Source organism: Pieris rapae, chromosome 10, assembly GCF_905147795.1.
Source record: "Pieris rapae chromosome 10, ilPieRapa1.1, whole genome shotgun sequence".
Lineage (NCBI taxonomy): Eukaryota > Metazoa > Arthropoda > Insecta > Lepidoptera > Pieridae > Pieris > Pieris rapae.
This window is the reverse complement of record NC_059518.1, coordinates 4,078,628-4,101,849: the sequence shown is the minus strand read 5'-3', so window position 1 is coordinate 4,101,849 and position 23,222 is coordinate 4,078,628. Positions and strand designations below refer to the sequence as shown.

The window sequence follows — 23,222 nt, the reverse complement described above, 5'->3', positions numbered from 1 at the left end:
TTTCGAGTGTCATTTTAATATATTTGTTATAGCAGTGACGTCATATAAATTGTCCGAATTCGATCTCAGTAAACGCCTTGTATGCACCAACTAATGCGAGAGCTAAGGCTACTCTTCTTCTATCGTTTGCTTTATGATATCACCTAACCAGCGATTTTACAATGCCTCCAATTTTGTAAACACTAACGATCATCCATTGTATGGTTACAAAAAGGATTTGCTGAATTCTATTGTTTTGTACGCAACAAAGGTGCCGGTTTATTTCAACTTCTAGTGTAAATTGTGTTTCAACTTCTAGTGTTATCTGATAAGGATCTAAAATATGTATTTCATAGGCGTTGCCTTGTTGCACCTAACTGTGATTATTCAATACTGGGCTGGTTACATTTCTTGGAAAAAAGGTAGCGTGTAGCAATAAAAAATAATATTTGCGGAATTTTAAAAATACAAGTAGTACGCTAACGATGTTTACACCACCATTAACCCTAAGATGCTTGATTCTTCCTTCATAATTTTCTTGAATCCAAGCTGTAGAGTAGTAGAGGTGCTTAGTGGACACAATTTAAGGGCTGTTTCATTTTTTATACCGCTATATAAAGGCATTACTCCTTTTCCTGGAAAGTCCACTGCTCTGAGCTATATAGTGCAACAACTACTGGAATAGGCTTCCAGAAAATGTCAATCATTGAACTATTTTAAAAATAGATTGGATTGTTTCTCCAAATCTCAACATACGCATCAGTTTATTAAGCTGCCAGTGTGTTAATTTACATAATAATAATAATAACAAATGAACACAGGGATAACTGAAGCTAGACAATGTATTAAAGAGCTTCAGGTCGCACCTAGAACTTTTCTGTGAACTAAAAGTAAGTTCGTAAAACCTCCATGGTTGTCTGCCTTATCCCTGATCTTGGCGAGAGGATCTCTTCTAAACGTAAATATAAAAAGTATGACAGACATACCTACCAGTGTTCTCAAGATGTTGTATTAAAAAAAAAACATTTCATTCCAATATTCAACATGAATTTTTTGTATACGAAAAGGTTTCTCTTAACTCTTAATTTGCCGTCGACTTATCTTTGTTTTGAAACTGAAAATTATGTTTGTTGATAAAAAAAATTAATTCCAATAATAATTATGTTCAAACAATTATCCTAATTGACTTTATGCTGAAACATTAACAACTAATGCCTACCTAATTTTGTTTGAGAGATAAAATCTTAATTTATGCTAAAATATCGGGTTTAGGGTTTAATGACTCCTGCGCAATGAATTTAGGTAAACGGAAATACCGCAACCGTTTTTATCGTTGGGTGGCATTTTCATATTGAGGTCTTGTTCTGACCGCAGACATGTCGACTTGCGCGGACGTAATGGGCTATATCATTTAAAGAAACACAATTTTTAGTTTATATAATTTATTATTGTAGTTAATAAGATTCTCTTACAAGAAGTATTACAAACTTGGCATGATGCAGACACATTTCTTCGTGTTTCAGGAGTCTTTTGGATAAGTGTCACATGTCGTCAACTATACACCAATGGAGTTTCTTTCTATGTGCGCATTTAAGAATTGCTCGAAGGGTGAAGGAAAACATCGTGAGAAACCGACATGTCTTAGACCCAAAAAGTCGACGGCGTGTGTCAGGCACTGGAGGCTGATCACCTACTTGCCTATTAGATTTAAAAATGATCATGAAATAGATTCAGAAATCTGAGGCCAAGACCTAAAGAGGTTGTAGCGCCACTGTTTAGTAAGGGTACTAGACCCATATTATTATATATTCTCTATGTTCTTTGTAATCTTCAACACATGAAGAAAATATTATTTTAACTCTTAATATACGACAAACGTTTATAAACACAAAACACTAATTTAAAAGTGTATCAAAAGATAATAAACTACATTTATTATAATTACTTAATAAGATCGCCCATAAAGACGTCGTGTGGGCAATAAAACGTTTTGTTGACAAAATATTTACAAAATTTATCTATTTCGATCGGGCAACATTTTAAGCATATGGGGCTATAAATTATAGTTGAGTCGCTATCTTAATTATATGATAAGTTTTGTCAGGCTTTTCCGGCAATTATAGCTATAACATAATTATTATGACTGTTTTATCAAATTAATTAGACTGTGCTGGCTTGGAGTAGGTAAGTTTCCGGTTGATGATCCCTGGATTGTGAAATCTGGGTAAAAATAAATCTTAAATATAGTTTCTCTCTATAAAGTTTGACAGCATCCTATATAAAAAAGGTTAAAACAGGCAAAACATTGAGGTCAAATTCTATGGATTAATAGAGTGACAGGTTTATTACGGCGAGAGAGAGAGAGGAAGAGAATAGAGTTGCCCGGGGTTGATCATGCTGCTTTTCTACGTTAGATGCCCTAGGACTTTAAGTCAAGTTATCAATGGGTAAGTGTTATGAACTATGCAGATAATAGTCAGGTTTTGGCCTTAAATCTATCTATTGGTTTCGTAATCATCGACTTCATTTTTTTCTAATCATTATGAGTTTAAGGTTATATCAGATGTTCTATGCTAAAAATATATTAATAATAATTATATATATTATAATACTTCAAAAATGTTGTACCGAGTAAGTAGCTGTGTGTGAAACGAAACTACTTACGAATTTGTCTATAAATAAACCACTTGTAAAACAAAATATGTATAGGGTCGCACTGTCAAAATGACAAATTTCGACACTTAGACAGCTTCCGGTATTAAATTTTAAGTGCTAAAAAGTCGAATATTTACAAATAGATTTTGATAGATATTATTTTGAATAGCAGAATTTTTTATAACTATTATTGTTAATTTGGACGTCTGCTTTTTTAAACCGTGGCTTGTATGTGTGTTTGATTATTCATAAAAGACGTACATATTGTTCTACATACATTCTATAATTCTCATCATTCTACGCTAAAACTTCTTGCTTCTTTGCTTTAGGAACTGTTAGTTTTTTTTAAATATTAACTAGCTAGTGTATTTTTTTAAATTTATGTTTCTGTTTCTGTGCCGCGGTTTTAAAATAACGACACGGCACGGATACAGAAATCCATTCCTTCGCATGAAAAGTCATCATTTTCATACGAATAAAGAGGATTCTATCATCACCTGTCCCAATAATACTATATTATATTTAAGTAAAATGTTTATTCGTGTTAAAGGCTTTTAAAGGTTCAGCATACGGGAGGTCGAACAAACAAAAAACATATGATACGAAAACTTTGTAATCAATTCAATACAGTTTTAATTTGAGAGGATTAATTTGACGTACACCCGTCTAGACTTATTAAAGTCCATTCAAAGACCATTTTTTACGAGCGTTTTTGCCGTTGACTAAGCCGTGATTAAAATGCTATTAGTAAAAATGATAGCCAAGGTCGATTTTATCGGTTGGAAAGGACAAGCTTTTTATATATTAGCTGTTTGTTAGCGCCATATACGCAATTAAAATAGCCAAAAACTTTCATATTTAATTTATTTTTAAAACAAAGCAAACAAGCCAAACAGGCAGGAGGCTCATTCACATAGCCAAAAACAGACTGTTATACAGTTTGGCGATTTTTTGATGTTATTGTAAATGTTTGTCCATGTTTTGATAAAATAATAAAAAAAAGCCATGCGAGTGCGTTTCCGGCCTTTGAAAAAATGGTTGTGCTAAACCAAGCACTCAATCAATGCTGGATTTGATATATTTTCCTGTCCCACTATCGAAATCGTGTCGATATAGTTATAATAGTAATACCAGTAGGTTTTTATTACAATAAGAAAACGCTAAAGCATGAAATAACAAAAGAATTAAAAAGATGACAGTTCATTTTAATACTTGCACTGTCATAGATAAATCATTAGCCAGTGTCGAATTTAGCGTTGCCTTAACAATTCCTAAAGAAAAATGAGGAGCTACTAATACAGTTGTCATCGCAATAAAACCCTTTTTCAAATTAATCGCTCTGGGAGGCGACCACCGCTTTGACCAGGCAACCGCCTGTAAATATGTTTTTATTATGATAAAAATTATTTACTTCGAGTAATAAACATACAATGAACGAAGCTAAACTCTATGCTGTACCAGTTTTAATGCCCAATATAATTTTAACTTTATGTCTATTGAATTTAGTTTGATTTTTAAATGGATGTGGTAAGGGCGTTTGCGACGTTTCAATGTTATCAAACTAAGTTCCTGCTCATTGTCTTAGATGTTCCAATATTTGTACTTGGAGATAAGGATGATGAGAAAGTTGCATGAATCACTTAGTTTTTGGCGGTAGGATGTTTGTTTTTCTCAATTGTTTGTGACTTTAAGTTATTGATTTCAGTAAAGATGTTTTTATGTGGTCTAAATACTCTATTTGCTAAAACTATACTGGTTTAACTCTCAAAGGAAGAGGATAACACACTGCGTGATTTTTTTGATAAGGATTAGCATATGTTATATTTTAATAGCCACCAATATTTATAAGATACCAATACTAATCGTATCGTACATATATGTAGAATATAGTTTTGAATGAAAAGATTCTGGTTTTAAGCTATTATGAGCTTATTTTATTATTATATATGCTATTTATTATATTATGCTTATTTTTAATTATTATGTAATTAAATGTTATAAAGTGCTCAAGAATTTATCAAAAGGGCCCTAACTTTCACTTTCACAATACCAACGTAAAATCGTTCATATGTCACGTGAAACCTTGCTTTATTTTATTTAATAAAATAAAGCAAGCTTTATCTGCTAATTTAAATAAAAATTTATTATCAAACTTTTGAAAAACAAGATCAGATAAATAAAAATATGCTGTTTGTTCCTTGTAATAGAGGCCATATTGCTAAACGAGCTACCAGATGGGTACAGCGTAAGAAGAGGTATGTCATGGTGAATTACGAACAAAGTGCGTTAATTATTTCGTTGTAAATTATTTTCTACTGTTTCCTTCTGTTAAGTAATTTATAGTTCTTTGTATAATAAGCTGTCATGATAATTTCACAGAAGTAATCTGACAAGTTATTGTTTCTTTAAGTGTCAAGTGACCTTAGCTCTCAGAGTGTGTAACATAAAGTAATGTTTAGTTCAAATGTTAACATTAAAAATTGCGTCGGCATATTTGAATAGAATTTTGTGGATTTAAAAATATACAAAGTTCGTAAATATTAGATTCATATTTAAAAAACACATTTTTCAAACTTCATTTATTTCATGGTTATAAGGTTTTAAGGTATTTTTATATCTAAGTTTGAAAAGCGTAATTAGAAGATATAGAAGCATTAGCTGGTAATGATGGTTTCAGTGGCTCCCGACAAAACAGTAGGTATTTATCCGAGAAGTGGATTCAATCAATAATACTGAAGGAAGTAACGATAATAAGTATGAAAAAAAAATATTAATGTTGACTATTGTATTGGAAATGAAAGGAATTTAAAAATATAGACAAAACAATCTTATGTTATTTTGTTTTATATTTACGTCAGTAACGGCTCTACAAAAGCTTAAATTTACGAACTTTTTGCTGTTCTCTTATTTAAACGTTAAATACATGAACCGTAATAAAGGACAGGGTCGATAACGCAAGTTCGGCTCTGTAGATCGAGGGCAAACGATGTAGGTATACGTGGTGAGAGAACGTTGATGTATTTGCTACCGCGGCTTATAAACGGAAATATATTGAAAAACTACTTTGCATTTGTCGCCATTGCGAGACTGATATAATTTATACAAACTACAGTGGTTACAAATTATTCTGTGAAATAAAAAAATAATAGACTTCAAAAATAATAAACTTCTGTTTAACGTATTTTAAAATACCCTAGATGTAAAATATTTTCAATACTTAGGGTGATCGAACATCTGTGTGTAACACGAATTGTCAATTAACTCACAAAAATCACATGCGCAACACATGGTTATAGCACGCGACAAGCAAGTTTTTGTGTCTAAAGAATTTGATAGAAACTCCGAGTCTATTATTTGTATAGAGTATATTAAGCCAAGTTTTATTTAATAAATGCAGATAATAGATGCGTAGTTTGATCGTCGGCTGTGCACAAATGGACTTTCTTTCTATGTGTGCATTTAACATTCCATCGAACGGTGAAGGAAACATCGTGAGGAAACCGGGTTGCCTAAGACTCAAAAAGTCGGCGGTGTACGTCACCCACAGGAGGCTAATCACCTAATAGCCTATTAGATTTACAAATGATCATGAAACAGATACATTAATCTGAGGCCGACACCTCAAAAAGTCGTAGCGCCATTTTTTTTACAATATATTTTTAGGACAATAATATCAAAGAATTAAAAAGACAGTGAAAAATAGTTTTATTTTACCATATTCTATGTATATTTTTTATCAATGTGAAATTATAGAATTAAGTCAACTTAATCCACTGCTGAGCCTTTATTTATTTCTTACCTCTACAGCTATATCAAATAATATAAAACTAAAAGTATAGAAACAATATAGCCGAACACTTTAAACAAAGGAAAGAAAAACTCAATTAAAATAGATTTACAAAAAATTTATACCCAATTTGGGTGTGTTCTGTGATAGTGTGTGTCATGTTATGTCCGTAAGTGGTATGTACTATAAACACTACAAAACAAACGCTGATGATGCTTTCCTTAAAGTCAACCTGTAGCAGAATAAATTCTAACTCACACTTGGGTTTTTCTAAAATATTATACGACAAATCGGCAATGGTTAGCGATACAGTAAAGCCTTTGCACGGTGGCTACACGAAATCAATATCTTCTTGCTGAACTCATTTAGAACCGATTAAGCGGATAATTCAAGAAGGCAAAACAAATTCCGTTTTTCATTTATATTAGAATCTTCATAATATGGTCATGTAACACAATACGTTTAAATATTGTTGCAACAATGTAACGCGTTGATGTCTTTTCCTTGCGATAAACGCAACTAGACAGTCGCGATAACGCACTGTGTATCAAATATCTATTTATAATTTAACATGTGATATACTTAAGGTAACAGGTATACTTAAGGTATAAATGTGAGGAATACTTAAATGATCCTAATGCTTGGGATTGATTTGCTCCAGTTCAAACAATTTGTATTAAGAACTTGGCGATTGAAAAGAGTAGCGGAAAGTTTCTTGCCAGTTCTTCTTACCCACTCTACGCCCTTGACTTGCGAACTGGTTGTAAATGTAAATTTAATTTGTTTTTTTTGACGTTCATAAGTGTACATGTTTACCCATATGAATAAAGATATTTTGAGTTTGGGTAATATAAGAAGACATTTGTATGGATATATGACAGATCTTTACAGGCTGTCCTTCTTTTAAGTGCGTATCGTATGAAAAATTAATTCACTATCAAATATTCTTGTAAAGGCATTTTAATATAAAACAACGTTATTTTCTATAAATCTTTATTTTGTATTAAATTGTTTAACTAGTTAAATTTCTTGCAATTTCGAATAAGGAACGCGTCGTTCGCCCTGAGCACGTGTAGTGCCACTCGTGCGCACTTCAATTCTCGTTCTGCTCTGTGATTGGTTCGCGCCGCCCCACCCACCGGCGCACGATCATGCCGCCCGCGTTGCATTGCACATTGCAAGTAATCTGCCAATTTATGAATGATATCTTTTGAACAATTTTCTTTTATACAATTGTGATTGAATATTGATTTACAAACATTGTTAAAAAAAATCCTCATGGTATTTTATGTTCAATGAAATTTGATGATTAATTTTTATTTAAAGCTTTGTCTTTTGTTCTAAATTATTGTTAAAATAATACTAATTAATTAGAAAAACTTTAATTTCATATTATTCTTGATTAAACGTTATAAAATTACTTTATCAATACGTATCAATTAAATATGTAATGTAACTAATACCTAATAATATGTATACTAATTCATAAGAGACCGAAGAGCTGGCAGCTACCTCGGACTCCTTTTAATAATATATTTTAATTATTACATTTTAAGGTTATTAGGTATCTACCTAGTGGCAGTAGAAATGTACAAATTGAGCCCGCACTAATTTAAAAAAAATATTAATCATCAAATTAAATAATAATGCTTCTATAAGCATATACTTAATAAGCATACCTAAGCTTCTCTATACATGTAAAAAAAAAAAGTCCTAAAAATATTATATTATTCAGGCCTTGAAGAATTTGTTTTGTATGTAACAAAAACACTGTCCTTGCATATTTTCTAAATAAAAAAAATTATTTAACTTCAAATACACTTATTATATGTATTGAGAACAAAAATATGAAAAATACAACAAACAAATTAAAACTACAAAGTAGGTACCGCTTCACTTTAATCATTAGCAAATTTTAATCTAATTAAGGTACCGACAACAATATTAAAACTCATTAGTAAATTAAATCCATTATCCATACCGATGTAACAATACATTATCTAACCTTGCATAACTCAATGACCCGTCAAAAAAATGTCGGGCGGTAATCCAGGTAAGTCCTCCCACCATAGCTCCGCCTTGGGTCTGCCGGACAGTCAACTCGTCAGATAGTTATGTTTCGAGCCGCAGCGCGCATGTGACCGGTCCGCCCATTACGATGAAGTGTTTGTGCCTGTTAGTGCTTTTTCTGTGTTTGCGGTGCGAATGTGCCGGCAGCAAGCCGCGCAGAGGACGCGGCAGCATGTGGTGGTAAGTGACGTTTGGCCTGACGTTGACATGTGTAACGTTGTCAAGTTTTGTTTTTATTCGAAATTCAAATGTAGGTCAAGATTCTATGAAATTAGGACATATCATATATCCAATTTTTTCGAACTGTGGTTAGGTTAATATGTTAAGAATATGCTAAATCAGATTAATAGGCATTAATCCGTATAAACTGAATTTGCATAAATTTTACAATTCGAACTTGTATCAAAACCGAGTAAGATAAATGCGTAGTAAACTTTACATAGTTAATAAATTAACCAGTTATACAGATGCTAAATGATTGATACTAATCAATAAATTACATGTTTGTTAGCGTTGAAAGTTTAATTGATTTTAATTACACCGCGAACGTTGTTAAATATGCTAATATAAATTTAATTTGATTGTTTCGTTCAAAGTAGTCGGTAGGATGAAAACAACAAGTAATGCACATCATTACTTGTTGTTTTGATAGATTTAGCAGTCTTATTAATGAAAATAGTTGTTAGACTTAAAACTTAAGATATAAAAACCTTTTAGTACACAAATTATTGACTTTTGTACGGCTGTTTCATAAGAAATAAATAAGAACTTAAAATTAAAAGTGAAAGGATTGTAGCTGAGTGATGCGTGTCTCCATGACAGACAGGAGTAGACATTTATTTGAATACACTATCACTTGGCTCCTGTTATGTAACACTTAATCCTTTCCATAGACTAAAGAATTTACTGGAAAAGACTTGCATAATAATAATAATATCTTCATTGTAATATTTGATTTGTTTAATTTACAGTAGTTAAAAATATAATTTATATAATGTGTATTAACTAAATAATATAATGAAAAATGCCAATAATAACAAAATAATATTATCTTAAATATTTCTATAACTCATATACAGTATATTTTTGTAAAGATTGTGTATTAGTATATATACATATATTTTTAGTTCAAAAGGACAATGGTTTTTAACTTATTGAATTGAAAACATAAGTAATGATTGTTAATTTATTTTAATGTTTTGTACTAATTACACTACCATACCGCGTACCAGCTCTTTCTTTTCTTACAAATAATAATATTTGTCATATCAAACATACATTAAAAACTTCATCGATCAACAATTGTTTCACCAAACAAATTCTTATTATGATGACTATAGATTTCTCCGCCGGCTTATTTCAATTTATTTAAATGACATCAATAGTTTGATGAAGCCGTCGCAGCGCGTGCGCCGGTAAATTGCTAACATCAACCGACGGTATTTCTTTGTAACAATTAACTAATCTAGTAAAGTAGGGATTAATTACGCGGTAGATAACCATTTAAATTACCGTAATATTATGTAACTATACTTACTAAAATATTTCTGGATGACTTAATAACAAGGCTTAGAAGCATGACAACCTGGATATCTGTAGATTGATTTTAATTTTTTCAAACGAAAGCAAATAAATTTTTAATGTATAATAATGAATAGTTTTTTACTGAATACGTTGCGAGTTCTGTTACATTTTTAAATCTGTGTTAAACTTATCATTTATCACTATGACACTATTAACAAACAGTGGCTCGTGTTCCTTGTGCAAACAAACAAATATAATTATTTTTATATTATCTCAGAAATTCTTAAGTTCAGTTTAACTGTTTAACATAGTTTTTAATCATAGATATTCATCGTTGTTTTACTTCAAATAATTAAATCAATGGTAAATTTAAAAACATTTTTATATATTGAATATTAAAATAAAAACATTAAAATGTGTATTATAAAACATTACACGTACGTAATATTATATTACAATAAAAATTCGCGTCGTCATAATTATTTTGAACACAGCCATATTAAGAAGACCTCTTTTATTGGAAGCAGTTTTGATATCCATGAATCATAGGAGGCTGGTGACAGGTCATTATAAAGTGGACGGCTCAATATTTTGACGCCTAACATGGTAACAAATTACAAAATGAAATCTTAATTTGTATTCAAACAGCGTGTCTCCATTTGCCAACAGACATTTTAGAGGCAGTCTGTACACTTTTAATTTTTATACGAAATAAGCTTTTCACACGACTTTGTCGATTTTAAACAAAAATTTGTAAAATCCTTTATAGGATTCACATTGAAATCCATTGAATAGTTTATAATACAAACCTATAGACGGTGAGAAGCTAGTTTTTTATTGGAAGAAGCCCGTTATAATAAGTCTGAAAAACATTTGAATTATTCTAATGTATTTACTAAATCAAAACTCACTGCCACAATAAATTTCACAACGATTAATCCTTCTCCATTTCAATTTTATCGTGTTTTGGTCAATAATAAATATAATATAAATTTTAAAAATATGTAAAATCTGACTGTATTACCGTCGAAAATGATACAAATAAATTATAGTTATACTGATACTAAACTGTATCATTTTCGACGTTATTACCAGTACCTATAGGAAATTTATTAACTAATTATATCTTTTCTACAGTTGTTGCAAAAATATATTATCCATTCTACTATTTAGAAAAATGTTAGCCGTGTTACCAATTACAAGTACACCCACATTCATCAATTAATTTGTCTAATAAATAACCTCTTTAACGTGTATTTTAGTAGAAAGCTAAAAAACTAGTTAATCAAATTCGGTCAGTCCGTTCACCGTTCAAATTGAATCATATTGAAGTAATTAACAGCTATAGCAGTGAAATTTAAGAGAAACTTTAATTATCCAAACGACCAGAACTCAAGTAAATATTTGTTATTTTGACACATTCACACAGTCTTTATCTCTGTCCAAACATTGAGTTTGCTCGTGAAAGGTATTCACGATTTTTTCCTGAGTATCTCATCTGTTTTATTTGATTTCCTACCAAAGTGACAAGTGTAAAGGACTTTACGCACGGGCAGACAAATATACTTTGTTTTTAGTTATGTCAATAGCTAGCGTTCTCATAGTTTTCGTTTTGAGGTCAAACTTGTATTGGTTGAATTTTGAGTTTGTCAGTTGAGAATTTATTTTGTTATAACTAGACACGTTAAATGTACAGTAAGATTAACTTTTAAGTCAGAGGCGATTCTAGATATAACATTGAATATATTCCAAATTCGTCAATTGAATTTTTGTTCAATAAATAGATATATTGTTAAGTTCGAACATTCAAACCGAACCAAGCCGCCCGTCAACAAATTCTTGAAGGAATAATCCAAGAACCAGTCCATATTTACGCAACACTCGACTACAAAGAAAAGTAAATAATGGAGCATAGTGATATCCGAGTTCACTTGTTTTTCTGAGATAAACCTTCATTATGTAATATTTAATACATACAGACCTAGATATGTAACGGGTAATGTGTATAACGTGTAGTCTAAGAGGTTGAGCGTGGGTGGCGAGTTGGATTCTATTTAAAATGTTTCGCGTGTATACATATGAAGTGAGTCGGGGAAATGCAGAGTCAACACGTTGAGCTGATGTGCTCGAGATGTGGATGTGTTTGCCCCGGCCCTTGAAGATTAATGCGCGACGCAAATATTTGTCTAAACGTCTGCAGATTGACAGTTCGGTCGTCAATTGTTTGTCGTCTTGGAAAACGAGCATTTCATTCTGTGCACCCATTGCCCTGAGTGGCGTTCTTTTTAAGTTTTTTTTTAAGCAATAGTTTTTGCATTGTCTCACGTGATAACGGACGATCTACTGTTTTACTACCTGTTACTTTCACAGATTATACGTGAAGTAACAAAGGTTACGAAAATAGGTTTTTAAAACAGCGTTGGCTGTATATCATGTCTACCACAAGATAGGTTTAACGATTATGATAATATATCTCTCTACACCTTAGAAGTTAATTAGGTTTTATTTTGTTCTAGGGGCATAGCTAAAGCAGGGGAACCAAATAATCTATCACCATTATCGCCTGGGGTTCTTTATATGGACCCAGCGGTCCACGCGACGCTGAGACGGAAGCAAAGAAGACTAGCAAGAGAAAACCCTGGGGTTCTAGCAGCAGTTGCTAAAGGAGCAAATATGGCGGTAACGGAATGCCAACACCAGTTTAAGTACAGAAGGTGGAACTGCTCCACCAGAAATTTCTTGAGAGGGAAGAATCTATTCGGCAAAATTGTAGATAGAGGTAAGGATTCATATTATTTATAAAACATTCATTTTGAAATTCGTGCTTTACGACGGAAATGGCTAAATCGATACTACTTTATTCATAGAAGGCACTCAAAGAAATAGGCTATTTTTTTAATATAATATTTAGTTGTCATTTACAAGTTTCAAAATTAATATCTTAAACTTCTTAGATATTTTAAAGTCCAAAATCTAAACTAGACTGTAAAGTTAAATTATTTGATACAGTTAAAATTATTCCAAAACATAGAAAAGACTTTAACACATTATTAAATTTATATAACATCGATATTAAAACATTTAAAATGTACTTATAAAATTCAACCATATTTTACATGATTATAAAGTCTCCGAAACCCCTTTGCCTACCTACTGCAGTGCAGACTGCTTTAATAAACATAAAATTTTTGTTACATAAATTGTTTATTATGGACTTAATTAGTTATAAATTCTGATAAAGACTGACAAGTTAATGTCCGGACCCCGATTATCCTTTGCCAATATTAAATAAAAACTGAACAAAGAAACATAAATAGCGAATATAAGAACACGCGTAATTCGTTTGTCTCAACAAAAGAAACAAAACACTCGAATAATGTAAAACGATAAATGTCCACAAAGCTTCAAGTGAAATCCTTAAAAAACATGATCAAATCTTTTAATGCAGAATTTGTTAAAAAGCCTTAACAAAAAGACTCTAATCCCGGTTACAAAGAGTGGCTACAAATTAAGTGATATCTTCACTTGGCAACCCTTTTTAAAGATGCTATCGCTATTCACCGGGAGGGTAGCCCATCGGTGGCAGATATAAAAGACTCATCAAGATAAAACATCCTGGATCAATTACATGAGCATGTGACATCCCAAATCCCGTTCGAAGTCCCTTTTTCATTATGCCCTCTGATTTATTTTGATACGAGCTAATTCCCTAGGCTGTATTTATATAACTGTACCTAACTATTCGTATAATTTAATAGTCTTTCGATCTGACTAGACGAGATTTTATCGATAGATTCAAATCAGCAAATATCCATTACCATAAAAATACCGGTTATGCTACTAAATTCATTGGTCACTCACTAAATCACAGACTCCATAATTTACCAGTAAATGTATGTATGTCTTATTTTGTATATGAATAATGTTGTAATGGGTACGTAATAATAAAAAGGCGAGATTAAATTCATAAAAGGTGCACTTACGAAAATTAAAATGTTATAAAGGTAAACTTGTTTTGTCAAAGTTGGAAAGTAAAAACTTTATTTGTATTGGAATAAGGGCTAAATTACTCGACGTATTTGAAGGGAAACGCAAGAGTTATTTTGTAGCTTGAATCAGAACTGCCCTATCTCCGGTGTCCGATTTCGATGCTTTGTACGCGATACGCCTTATTATAAGCCTGCGAACTGCGAACATCTGGTCTGTACAAGCATTATTGGCTTATAGCAAAAAAACAGCGAGTATTGTAAATCCAATCTGATTCTTAGTTTTTTATCCGAATCTAATGTTATTTAAAACCAAAACAAACAAAAGTTGAATGAACGTAACGTTTTAGAAATGGATCAGAAATGCATTTAACAAAAAAGCGTTTCTCAGATAGATCGGAGTTCAGGCCGCATAAAGTGGGTTATCTACAAAATTAAGAGCTTTCGCTCCCGTATCTCGGTCTAATTCGATCTCATTTTCAATTCGGGACGATATCGGGATTGGTCTAAGAAATCTGGGAGAGCTACGGTTATTGACCCTTTTACTTCTGTTAATTAAATGCGCAAACGCTTTCTGTATGATATTGTTTCTATTAACTTGCACTTTGAAAACGGTCCAGCGGTCGAGACAGGTCATCTGTGGCTACACTAAAAGCTTTCTGGAATTAGAGATAAAGTATATTGTTGCCGATACTAAACAGATGATTGCTCTTTGGAACTTAATAAATTATTAATTTAATTCCGCATTAGACATAAAAACAGTCACCATTGAAAATATTATTAGTTACAAATAGATAGATTTATGTGTTTACATAACATTAATATTATATTGATTGAAAAAAAACTAGTCGAGTTTAGCCGGAGGCAAGAATATACCTGTTAGTGCGTGAATGAACAGGTAAATCAAAAAGAATAATTTTGGTCCCAAAGCGATTAGCTCCATCTTATTTATGTAAGTAGAATAATGTAAATTTCTGAGACAGAACCAATTAACGCGATAAAATTCATTAATACGAAACCAGCAATTACTCAGTGAGATAGTCTTTTTTTATTGGCCCAAGCGACGGATACCAGAATTGAATACTTCTGTCAATCATAAATCGGAATCTAGGATTAAACCATATCGAGAACGTAGACTTTAATATTAAAATATACTTCAAATAACAGATAGGAATATTTTTTCTAAATTAAAACAAGATAAAGCAGAGTATACGGACCACCGTCATGATAATTTAATTCTATAAAAAGAGCAAGAGCTGCTACAAAATTTATGTTATATGCGTGTGCATTTAGAGCATATTACTTTATTAAAAGCAGCCAGGGCGGCCGCCGAGTGATCACGTGGATTATATTATGAACTGCCGCAAATATCTCGCGATATACTTTTAAATACATTGCAATTACATTCATTTAAGAAATATCCATAAAAACGCAGCTGATAGCGGCGGGAGCATACAACGCTTGTCATAAAACAATCGTAATTATGCGTTTTTGAATCGCTACAACTAGATTTCTGAATAGGGTCTCCCTGTTATAATTACAGTTGGGTCGGACAAAGGCCCCCCAGATGGAACACGAATGATTACTAATATACATGTCGACACGCCATTGATGAGTTGACGCGACATCTTCATCTCTTTGTGGTGTAAACCTCAAGGATCGTATTAACACAAATGATGACAACGGTACAATAGTCGAGCTTTTATACGACGGGTCATTGTTGACCCAAGAATAGAAAAATATATGGGTCTGGGACCCCGCGGCGTGGCCTCCTGTGGCGTAGTTTAGCGATGCGACTATAATCGTACACGCTCTACGGAAGCCACGTTTACACCTATCGCTGCTCCTAATAGCAGGTAACTCGGCCAATAAAACGACCTTTCCAAATATTTCCTGTTTTGAAGGTTTCATATGTATGCCCCGAGTCGAAGATTCCATCGCCGTGGGCGGATAAAACGTATAAAACAATCTTAACCGAAAATAAAACGGATATAAAATTCCCCCGACGAAATATTTAATGCTCAATTAGATAAGCGTTTTGGGGTTTTGTGTTTTGTATTGTTTTCAATATTACGATCAGCTTAATGTCGGGCTCATGTATGCGCTCAATGCAAAAAAAGTTTATTTAAAATTATTACACTGATTATAAATCTTGATCTCCCATTACGAATAGTTTTAAATCAAATTATTTTCGGTAGTTTTTCTATAGTTTCAAAACAAACGTCTTTGTTCGTCGTGTGAATGGCGAGGAGTGGACTGGTAGCGAGTGGTAGCGTTTACTGCATTGTGCCACTCACAATGAGTGATATATTACCGGCCTCGAGTTCTGAATTGTCGCCGAGATGCCTCCGGTGAGCTGTTGTCAAGAAATAATCACCCTCAGATAGCAGAACGAAAATGAATTATTGCTCTTTATTACACATTGAAGCTATTCCTCAAATTGCAGCCAAAATTCACGCCATTTAAATTGAAAACGATTTAATACAAAAGAACAAGTATCGAAGATAATTTGAGCTCCTTAAAACACAAACCTCATAATATAGTAGCTTATAATGCAATAAAATAGTGGCATAATGTGGTCGTAAAAGAAAAAAGACACAAATGAATGACTTCATTGCCCTTCTCTGATAGAACGATTTCTAAACCGGCAAAACATCGTATTATAAAACGCAGTGATTTATGGTTGTTTTGAGTAATTACGGCTCATCAAATTTGAATAATGCCACTCGCAATAAATAATAACGTACGAGAGGTGCGACGCGCGAACCGTCATAAGTCAATCCCTCAAATTAATCTTTTCAAGAAACACTTCACCGTGATGGCTTTATGCGACGAAATATATTTAATTAGTACATTAATTTCGAATTATTTAATGGTCCGTTTTGTTAGGCCAGGTGTTCATCAAGATGTCAATGGTGATTAAGTTTTATTTAGCGCCCTCGTTCAAGTGGATTTACGATTTTTTGACTTTTATAAATCCTGTGTGTCTGGCATTAACCGTCAATCCCGGGGACGCATTATCGTCCGATGTAAACTGCCATCGGGACCATTTATTATCCGCGCAGATAATCAACAGACAGCACTTTATTATCAGTTATAATAATAATTTACTTTTATAGATTCGCAATACTCGTCTGTTCTTATTTAATCGTGCTCGATGTGGCTAGAATGTCTGTGAATGGTTGACATTTGAAGTGCCCGAATCAATTATAAAACTTGACTAATCTTTGTTTGTATTAGCAGTTACGGTGTCAGATTATGGATGTTTGGGCAGTTAATTAAGACTTTAGAATGAATTTATTTAATGCCGTGACAAATGTGTTCCTTCGAACAGAGCCTTATTACATCTGTCATAATTTTTCTACGTCGCGATTTATTTGCAATGCGACAATCCGCTTTATTCTCCCGAGATATCGATGGGATGCCAGCGATATAAATTGAATTATTTATAGTTTAATAAATAATTCGCGTGTAGACAAAGAGTCGAGTTGTCAAACGAGGTAGTGAATCATCTTAGGAATAATTAGAATATTCCGGTTCCTGTTTTCCGTTATATAGTAAGAGTAGCGAATACAAATCTCAGCGGGTGGACAGCTGTGGCAGATGTGTTGGAGACAAGTACCACGTGGTGGCCCACCTGGTGGAGGCGCCCCGTCGACGGACCTCCGACACTGACTCATACGAATATCCGTGTGTTAATCGCTTTTATATTCGGCTATCGATCTCGTCTGGCATCTTGTCACCGTATTTTTTCCTATAGTATTAAAAACGGAAATTTTTAATTCACTTTCCAACTACAAAGCAGATATAAATTCAATTCTCACACTTTGGTTATTTCCAGCTATTTCTGTAACGTTAACAAACTTTATTACACGGAAATTTCCTAGTTTACATTTCACTATTGAATCTTTTAAATTGGATTTATTTTCAAGGAAATTCTCCTTCAAAACATTGACATTGACAGTGATGGCGGAATTGACATTAAAATTCCAGCTCCAACATCCCAAGTAATTGCTGAATAAAAATTGATAAAATGCGTTTCTGTTTCGTTTAAAATAAGAACAAAAATGTACCACCGTTGCGTCCAGGCCGTAATTTATATCCATGTACGATGACAACTCAATAAAAAAATGATTCCATTTGCTTATTGAGCCCTTAATAACGATGCTCCGTTCCACATAATATTATAAATAACGAGATACGTCTTTTATAGCAGTGATTTTATGTGCCACGAACGCCTGACCACTAAATAAATGGCTTGCATAAAATCGCGTTTAGCTTAGCAGTTGAGATGTTGCTTTAGTTAAATCGAGGTTGTGACCGTAAGGATATAAGCCAGTTGGCTGGAAGCCCACCCAGAGAAGTTATCAATTTAGCATCAGAAATATTAATGTGGCATAGATATCGCTTGATTATCAAGTATTTTAATCGCTTAATCACTGAATGTTTATTATTTTTGTATAATTATTAAGTATTTTACTACTTTAGTTAAAGTAGTTTTATCAGTCACACTAGTTAATGGTAATGTGTATGTATAAATAAGTGTTATCCGCGACTTCGTCTGTTAATTATAGATATGTAAAAAGCACAGTCGTACCTAGATTCATTCAATTAAGATGGCTAATTAAGCCATTTAGTAATATGTAAATAAGTTAACCATACTTCGAATGGGAAATTACATATGTATTTTGCTATGCTTCCTTAAATAAGTTGTCAACTAATCGGGCATTAAGTACATAACTGTGTTGCGCAAATTACTAGTACTAATCTATTACATATAAGATATAATTTAAAGGATAATTATAGATTTATTGTCTCTTCTAATTCAAAAGTAAAGTCACGGGCAATGATCAGTTTATTTGTGCTCCAAACACGATAAGAATCTTATTGATTAAAAGGAATGCAATTGGTTTTTAATAGACATCCTTCAATAATAAAAACGGTGAAATATTATTTCGACGCTTGCGCAGTTGGAGGTTTAATTCACTAACAGTTTACTGCCTTTTAAAATCATCTTAATGCAATCTTGATTGCGAATAAATTCAGGAATTCTTAAGTAAATATTTTAACGTACGCATTAATATATAATTATAATAATGTTAACTAAAATACAATAATTTATGTGTTTTTTTTGGCAGATCTGAATTAATGTTTAAATGTTTGTTTCATAATTTTCATTATTTTTTTTCGTTATTTTTTACAGTTAAATAATTTATGCAAATGTCATCATGTACATTAAAACGTTGAGTTAAAGCGATTCGATTAAAATGTTTTGTCTATAATCGATTAAGTAGTATCGATGTTCGAGATTCGATACGCGCCATTCGATTGTAATGATCAAATTTATAATCCGGCGGGTAGGTACGGCCTTTTATTTTCGATCGACGATACTCTTTCTTTAATTGTATTTTATGAGTATTTGATTCTAATGCTGAGCCATTAATTATTTATAGTTCGATTTGAGATATCGATTTATGAGATGAATGTATCGGATTGTATTGTAATGTCATAATTATTTATTGATCGTGGCTTTTAGTTTTTATAAATTTGTACTAGCTTTACTAAAAGATACTTCTGCTATCAAACAAATTATGACTAAACTAAAAAATTGTTTTAATGATTTCCTATACCCTTACGCGCCAATATATTGGTTAAGTTATTTGAGTGTCAACATAACATACAAAGTTATAGCGTGCTTAAATTACTATGCTTAGGATTAAATGGTCTTAATGTAGAAACATAATTATTATTTTACGTAATGCCAATTAAGTGATTTTTGGGGTCTGATGCCCTACCCACTGCATTTGATTACGCATCCAAATATTTTCATATAATACCAAACATATTAATGTGATGAAGATTTTTTGTTCCTTCACCTCGAGCGTAATAAAATTTGATTAAAATATGGGACCCTCTGTTGTGGGATGAATTAATTATAAATACCAAACATGTCTATGTGAAATATTATAAAATGTTTATTCAAAAATAATATCACGGCAAAAAGTCGCTACCTGCCTTCGCAGGATTTTGGCAATTTGTTATTTTGGCTACTTAAGAATTTCAAGTAAATATGTTTGTATTGAAAACTTTTTTATTACATTTTAAAAACATTACAATATATATTTTTTTTGCAGGGTGTCGAGAAACAGCGTTTATTTACGCAATCACCAGCGCTGGTGTAACACATGCAGTATCACGCGCATGCGCCGAAGGTTCCATAGAATCCTGCACGTGTGATTATTCGCACGTCGACCGTGCACCCCACCGTTCAAGAGCTGCTGCCGCCGCCAACGTTCGCGTCTGGAAATGGGGGGGATGCAGTGATAACATTGGCTATGGTTTCAAGTTCAGCAGGGAATTTGTTGACACCGGCGAGAGAGGCAAAACTTTAAGAGAGAAAATGAATCTACATAACAACGAGGCTGGGAGAATGGTGAGTAATCCCGTCATTTCGCACTTGATATAAACACTCATCGACGTCTCGAGAGGTCGTACAATCATTCGTCAGCTACTTGACATGTCACATAGGTTGTAATTATGCGTCGGCCAGCCAGTCCATCGCGCGGCGAATGCGCCAGGCACCCATTCGTTGCGCTTGGGTTGCCCCCTCCCACATTACACCGACATTTGCATACCCACTATTCATTCCTGCCTAAACATCAAGGGACAGGCGCCTCGAGCTCCCAAAGTATCATTAACATCTAATTCCCGTCACAATGGACGCACTGGGTGTCCGCCTGATGAATATTTACCACATTCCTACAAATATTTAACACTTATACGTATATGCTATATTTATCTACATGTGAAAGAAACAAAGAGCTCAGGCCATGTTCCGGAGCGTGCGCTATGAGATAGGAAAATATTTGCTGTCTCCATCCTCGCGTCATTTATCTACATTCTAAGAATGATGAATGTCCCAAGAATATGATTTATGATCTGTCCACGCGTTGTGACGATCGGCCCACCTTCTTTCGATTTGTAACAATTTGCTCGATCTTATGATTCGATCGATGAAGTGAGCTTTTAGGATCATCGATCACCATTGCCGCTTATCGAACGGATTGATGATATTCGAATAGGCCTTTTTTTGTTTGTAATGATGTATTTTGACATTAACATTATTGTTTTTCCCACAGCACGTGCAAACGGAGATGCGGCAGGAATGCAAGTGCCATGGTATGTCAGGCTCTTGCACGGTTAAGACCTGTTGGATGCGGCTACCAAGTTTCCGTTCGGTCGGCGACTCATTGAAAGACCGCTTCGACGGGGCATCGCGAGTGATGGTGTCTAACACGGACCTCGAAACGCCAGTGCAACGAAACGACGCAGCCCCACACAGGGTGCCTCGCAGGGATCGATACAGATTCCAACTGCGCCCGCACAATCCCGACCATAAATCACCGGGAGTCAAAGACCTCGTCTACTTGGAATCGTCGCCTGGTTTCTGCGAAAAGAATCCACGTTTGGGTATACCCGGCACCCACGGGCGTACTTGCAACGATACTAGTATCGGAGTGGACGGCTGCGACCTCATGTGCTGCGGCCGCGGTTACCGGACTGAGACCATGTTCGTAGTGGAACGGTGCAATTGTACATTCCATTGGTGTTGTGAAGTGAAATGCAAATTGTGTCGCACGGAAAAAGTGGTACACACATGTTTATAGGTGCGTTAATCACGAGTCACATGTAAATGAACACTTAGTGCCTCCAGCCAGTGACTCGAATAAGACTTTATGTACAGAGACTGATCGTTTGACTTATGTAAATAACTGTTTGTAACGGAATTAATTCTAATTTATCCGGTATGAAATTAAAATATCCGAGTGATTTTCTCAACAAATAATGTGATCTAGTATATTTACACTGACGTTCAGAGACTAATGAGACCAGTTTAGTGCGATTTATATCTTTGAATTTTGTCATCTATTTACAATGTTCGGACTGGACTTATTGGTGTCCTAACAGGGTGAGCGCTTGACTTGAGTATCTGTTAATCGATAATAATTGTAAGACTACTTTAAGTGGTATTTCTTAATATCATTTCTAAGTTTTTAATTTATTCCTAATGCTATGTTATACTTTAGTACAACATAAATAATAATTTCGAATCATATTTTCGTTCAATTTATAATTTAGTGTCGAGTTTATCGCGTTAACCGTTTTAAGACAGGAGCGAAATTATCTTGTAATTATAATTTTATATTAATTGTGGATTTATTTAAGTGAGATTGTGACTTAAGTGCATTAACATAAAGTGGCTTCTTGGGTGTTCAGAGGTGAAGCCGCCCTTATCAGTGAATAAGTAGCACCATCGTAAAAGTGTCCCATATTACGAGATAAACGCTCCCGAGAATTTTAATTAAATATTAAAAGAATTAAATAATCAGTATTATAATATTGTGTGCGTGCAGCGTCTATACAAAGATAAAGAACGGAGTTGGACAGTTATAGATTTTAAACAGTTAATTTATTAAAGCATGTATATTACATTTTCTGAAGGGTTTCCATTCTAAAAGTGCATGTCAGCTATATCAGCCTGTCAAATGTTTGACACACCAAATGACGGCATTTTATTGGTCATTAGTGGTTTAGATATTCTAATAGTGACATTTGACAGACTGTCAGTTCAGTTAACAAACTGTTGATTAGGAAAAGGCGCAAAGCTTTTAACACGACCACAGACTGCCTTCGATAAAGTATTCATAATTTATATAACTTAATAGGTGTACATAGGTTTTTGATCTGTCAACAGTTTGTTGCTAATTTATATTCGTGAATGATACGATGTGATAATTATATTGTATTATTAGGTTAAATTTAAATTTAGCTGAAATTCAATTTTTTTAAGTATTTATTACATTTTAATGTTTCCATCAGATATGAATTATGTCAAAAGACTGAAACTCATTTTAGCAACATTCGTTCGTTATTTTTAATCTTAGTTTTAAAACAGAATGTGATAACTATATTTTAAAATTAGAATTTCGAATCTACAAATCATTCTCGGCTTATGATTGGTCGATATTTGACAGACCAATGACAGCTAACAGGTTTAATTTTAGGTGCATGTAAATAATATTTTACCTTATTATTAAGTTATTTATGTGAATGTAGCATTTTAATTGTAATTATTAGTGTATTTAAATCAGCTGAACTTAACTGAATCTCAGGTCTATATGATAAATTGAAAATTGATACGTGAACGAATTGACCAATAT

The 23,222-nt window shown here is 33.2% G+C and overlaps 1 protein-coding gene and 1 long non-coding RNA gene across 2 annotated transcripts; one reads left to right on the top strand and one right to left on the bottom strand.

Annotated features, from left to right (window-relative positions):
- Window positions 1-7,443: 7,443 nt before the first annotated feature.
- On the bottom strand, window positions 7,444-8,560 carry LOC123689502. Its single transcript, XR_006750462.1, has 2 exons — window positions 8,427-8,560; window positions 7,444-7,607 (listed from the first exon to the last, which is right to left on the bottom strand). It is a non-coding gene; the product is annotated as an uncharacterized LOC123689502 (long non-coding RNA).
- A 4-nt stretch (window positions 8,561-8,564) lies between these two features.
- On the top strand, window positions 8,565-22,734 carry LOC110994216 (protein Wnt-1). Its single transcript, XM_022260752.2, has 4 exons — window positions 8,565-8,671; window positions 12,532-12,794; window positions 20,136-20,434; window positions 21,141-22,734. Exons 1-4 carry the CDS (start codon window positions 8,580-8,582, stop codon window positions 21,666-21,668), a joined length of 1,182 nt encoding a protein of 393 aa, XP_022116444.1. The 5' UTR covers window positions 8,565-8,579; the 3' UTR covers window positions 21,669-22,734.
- The last annotated feature ends 488 nt before the right edge of the window (window positions 22,735-23,222 follow it).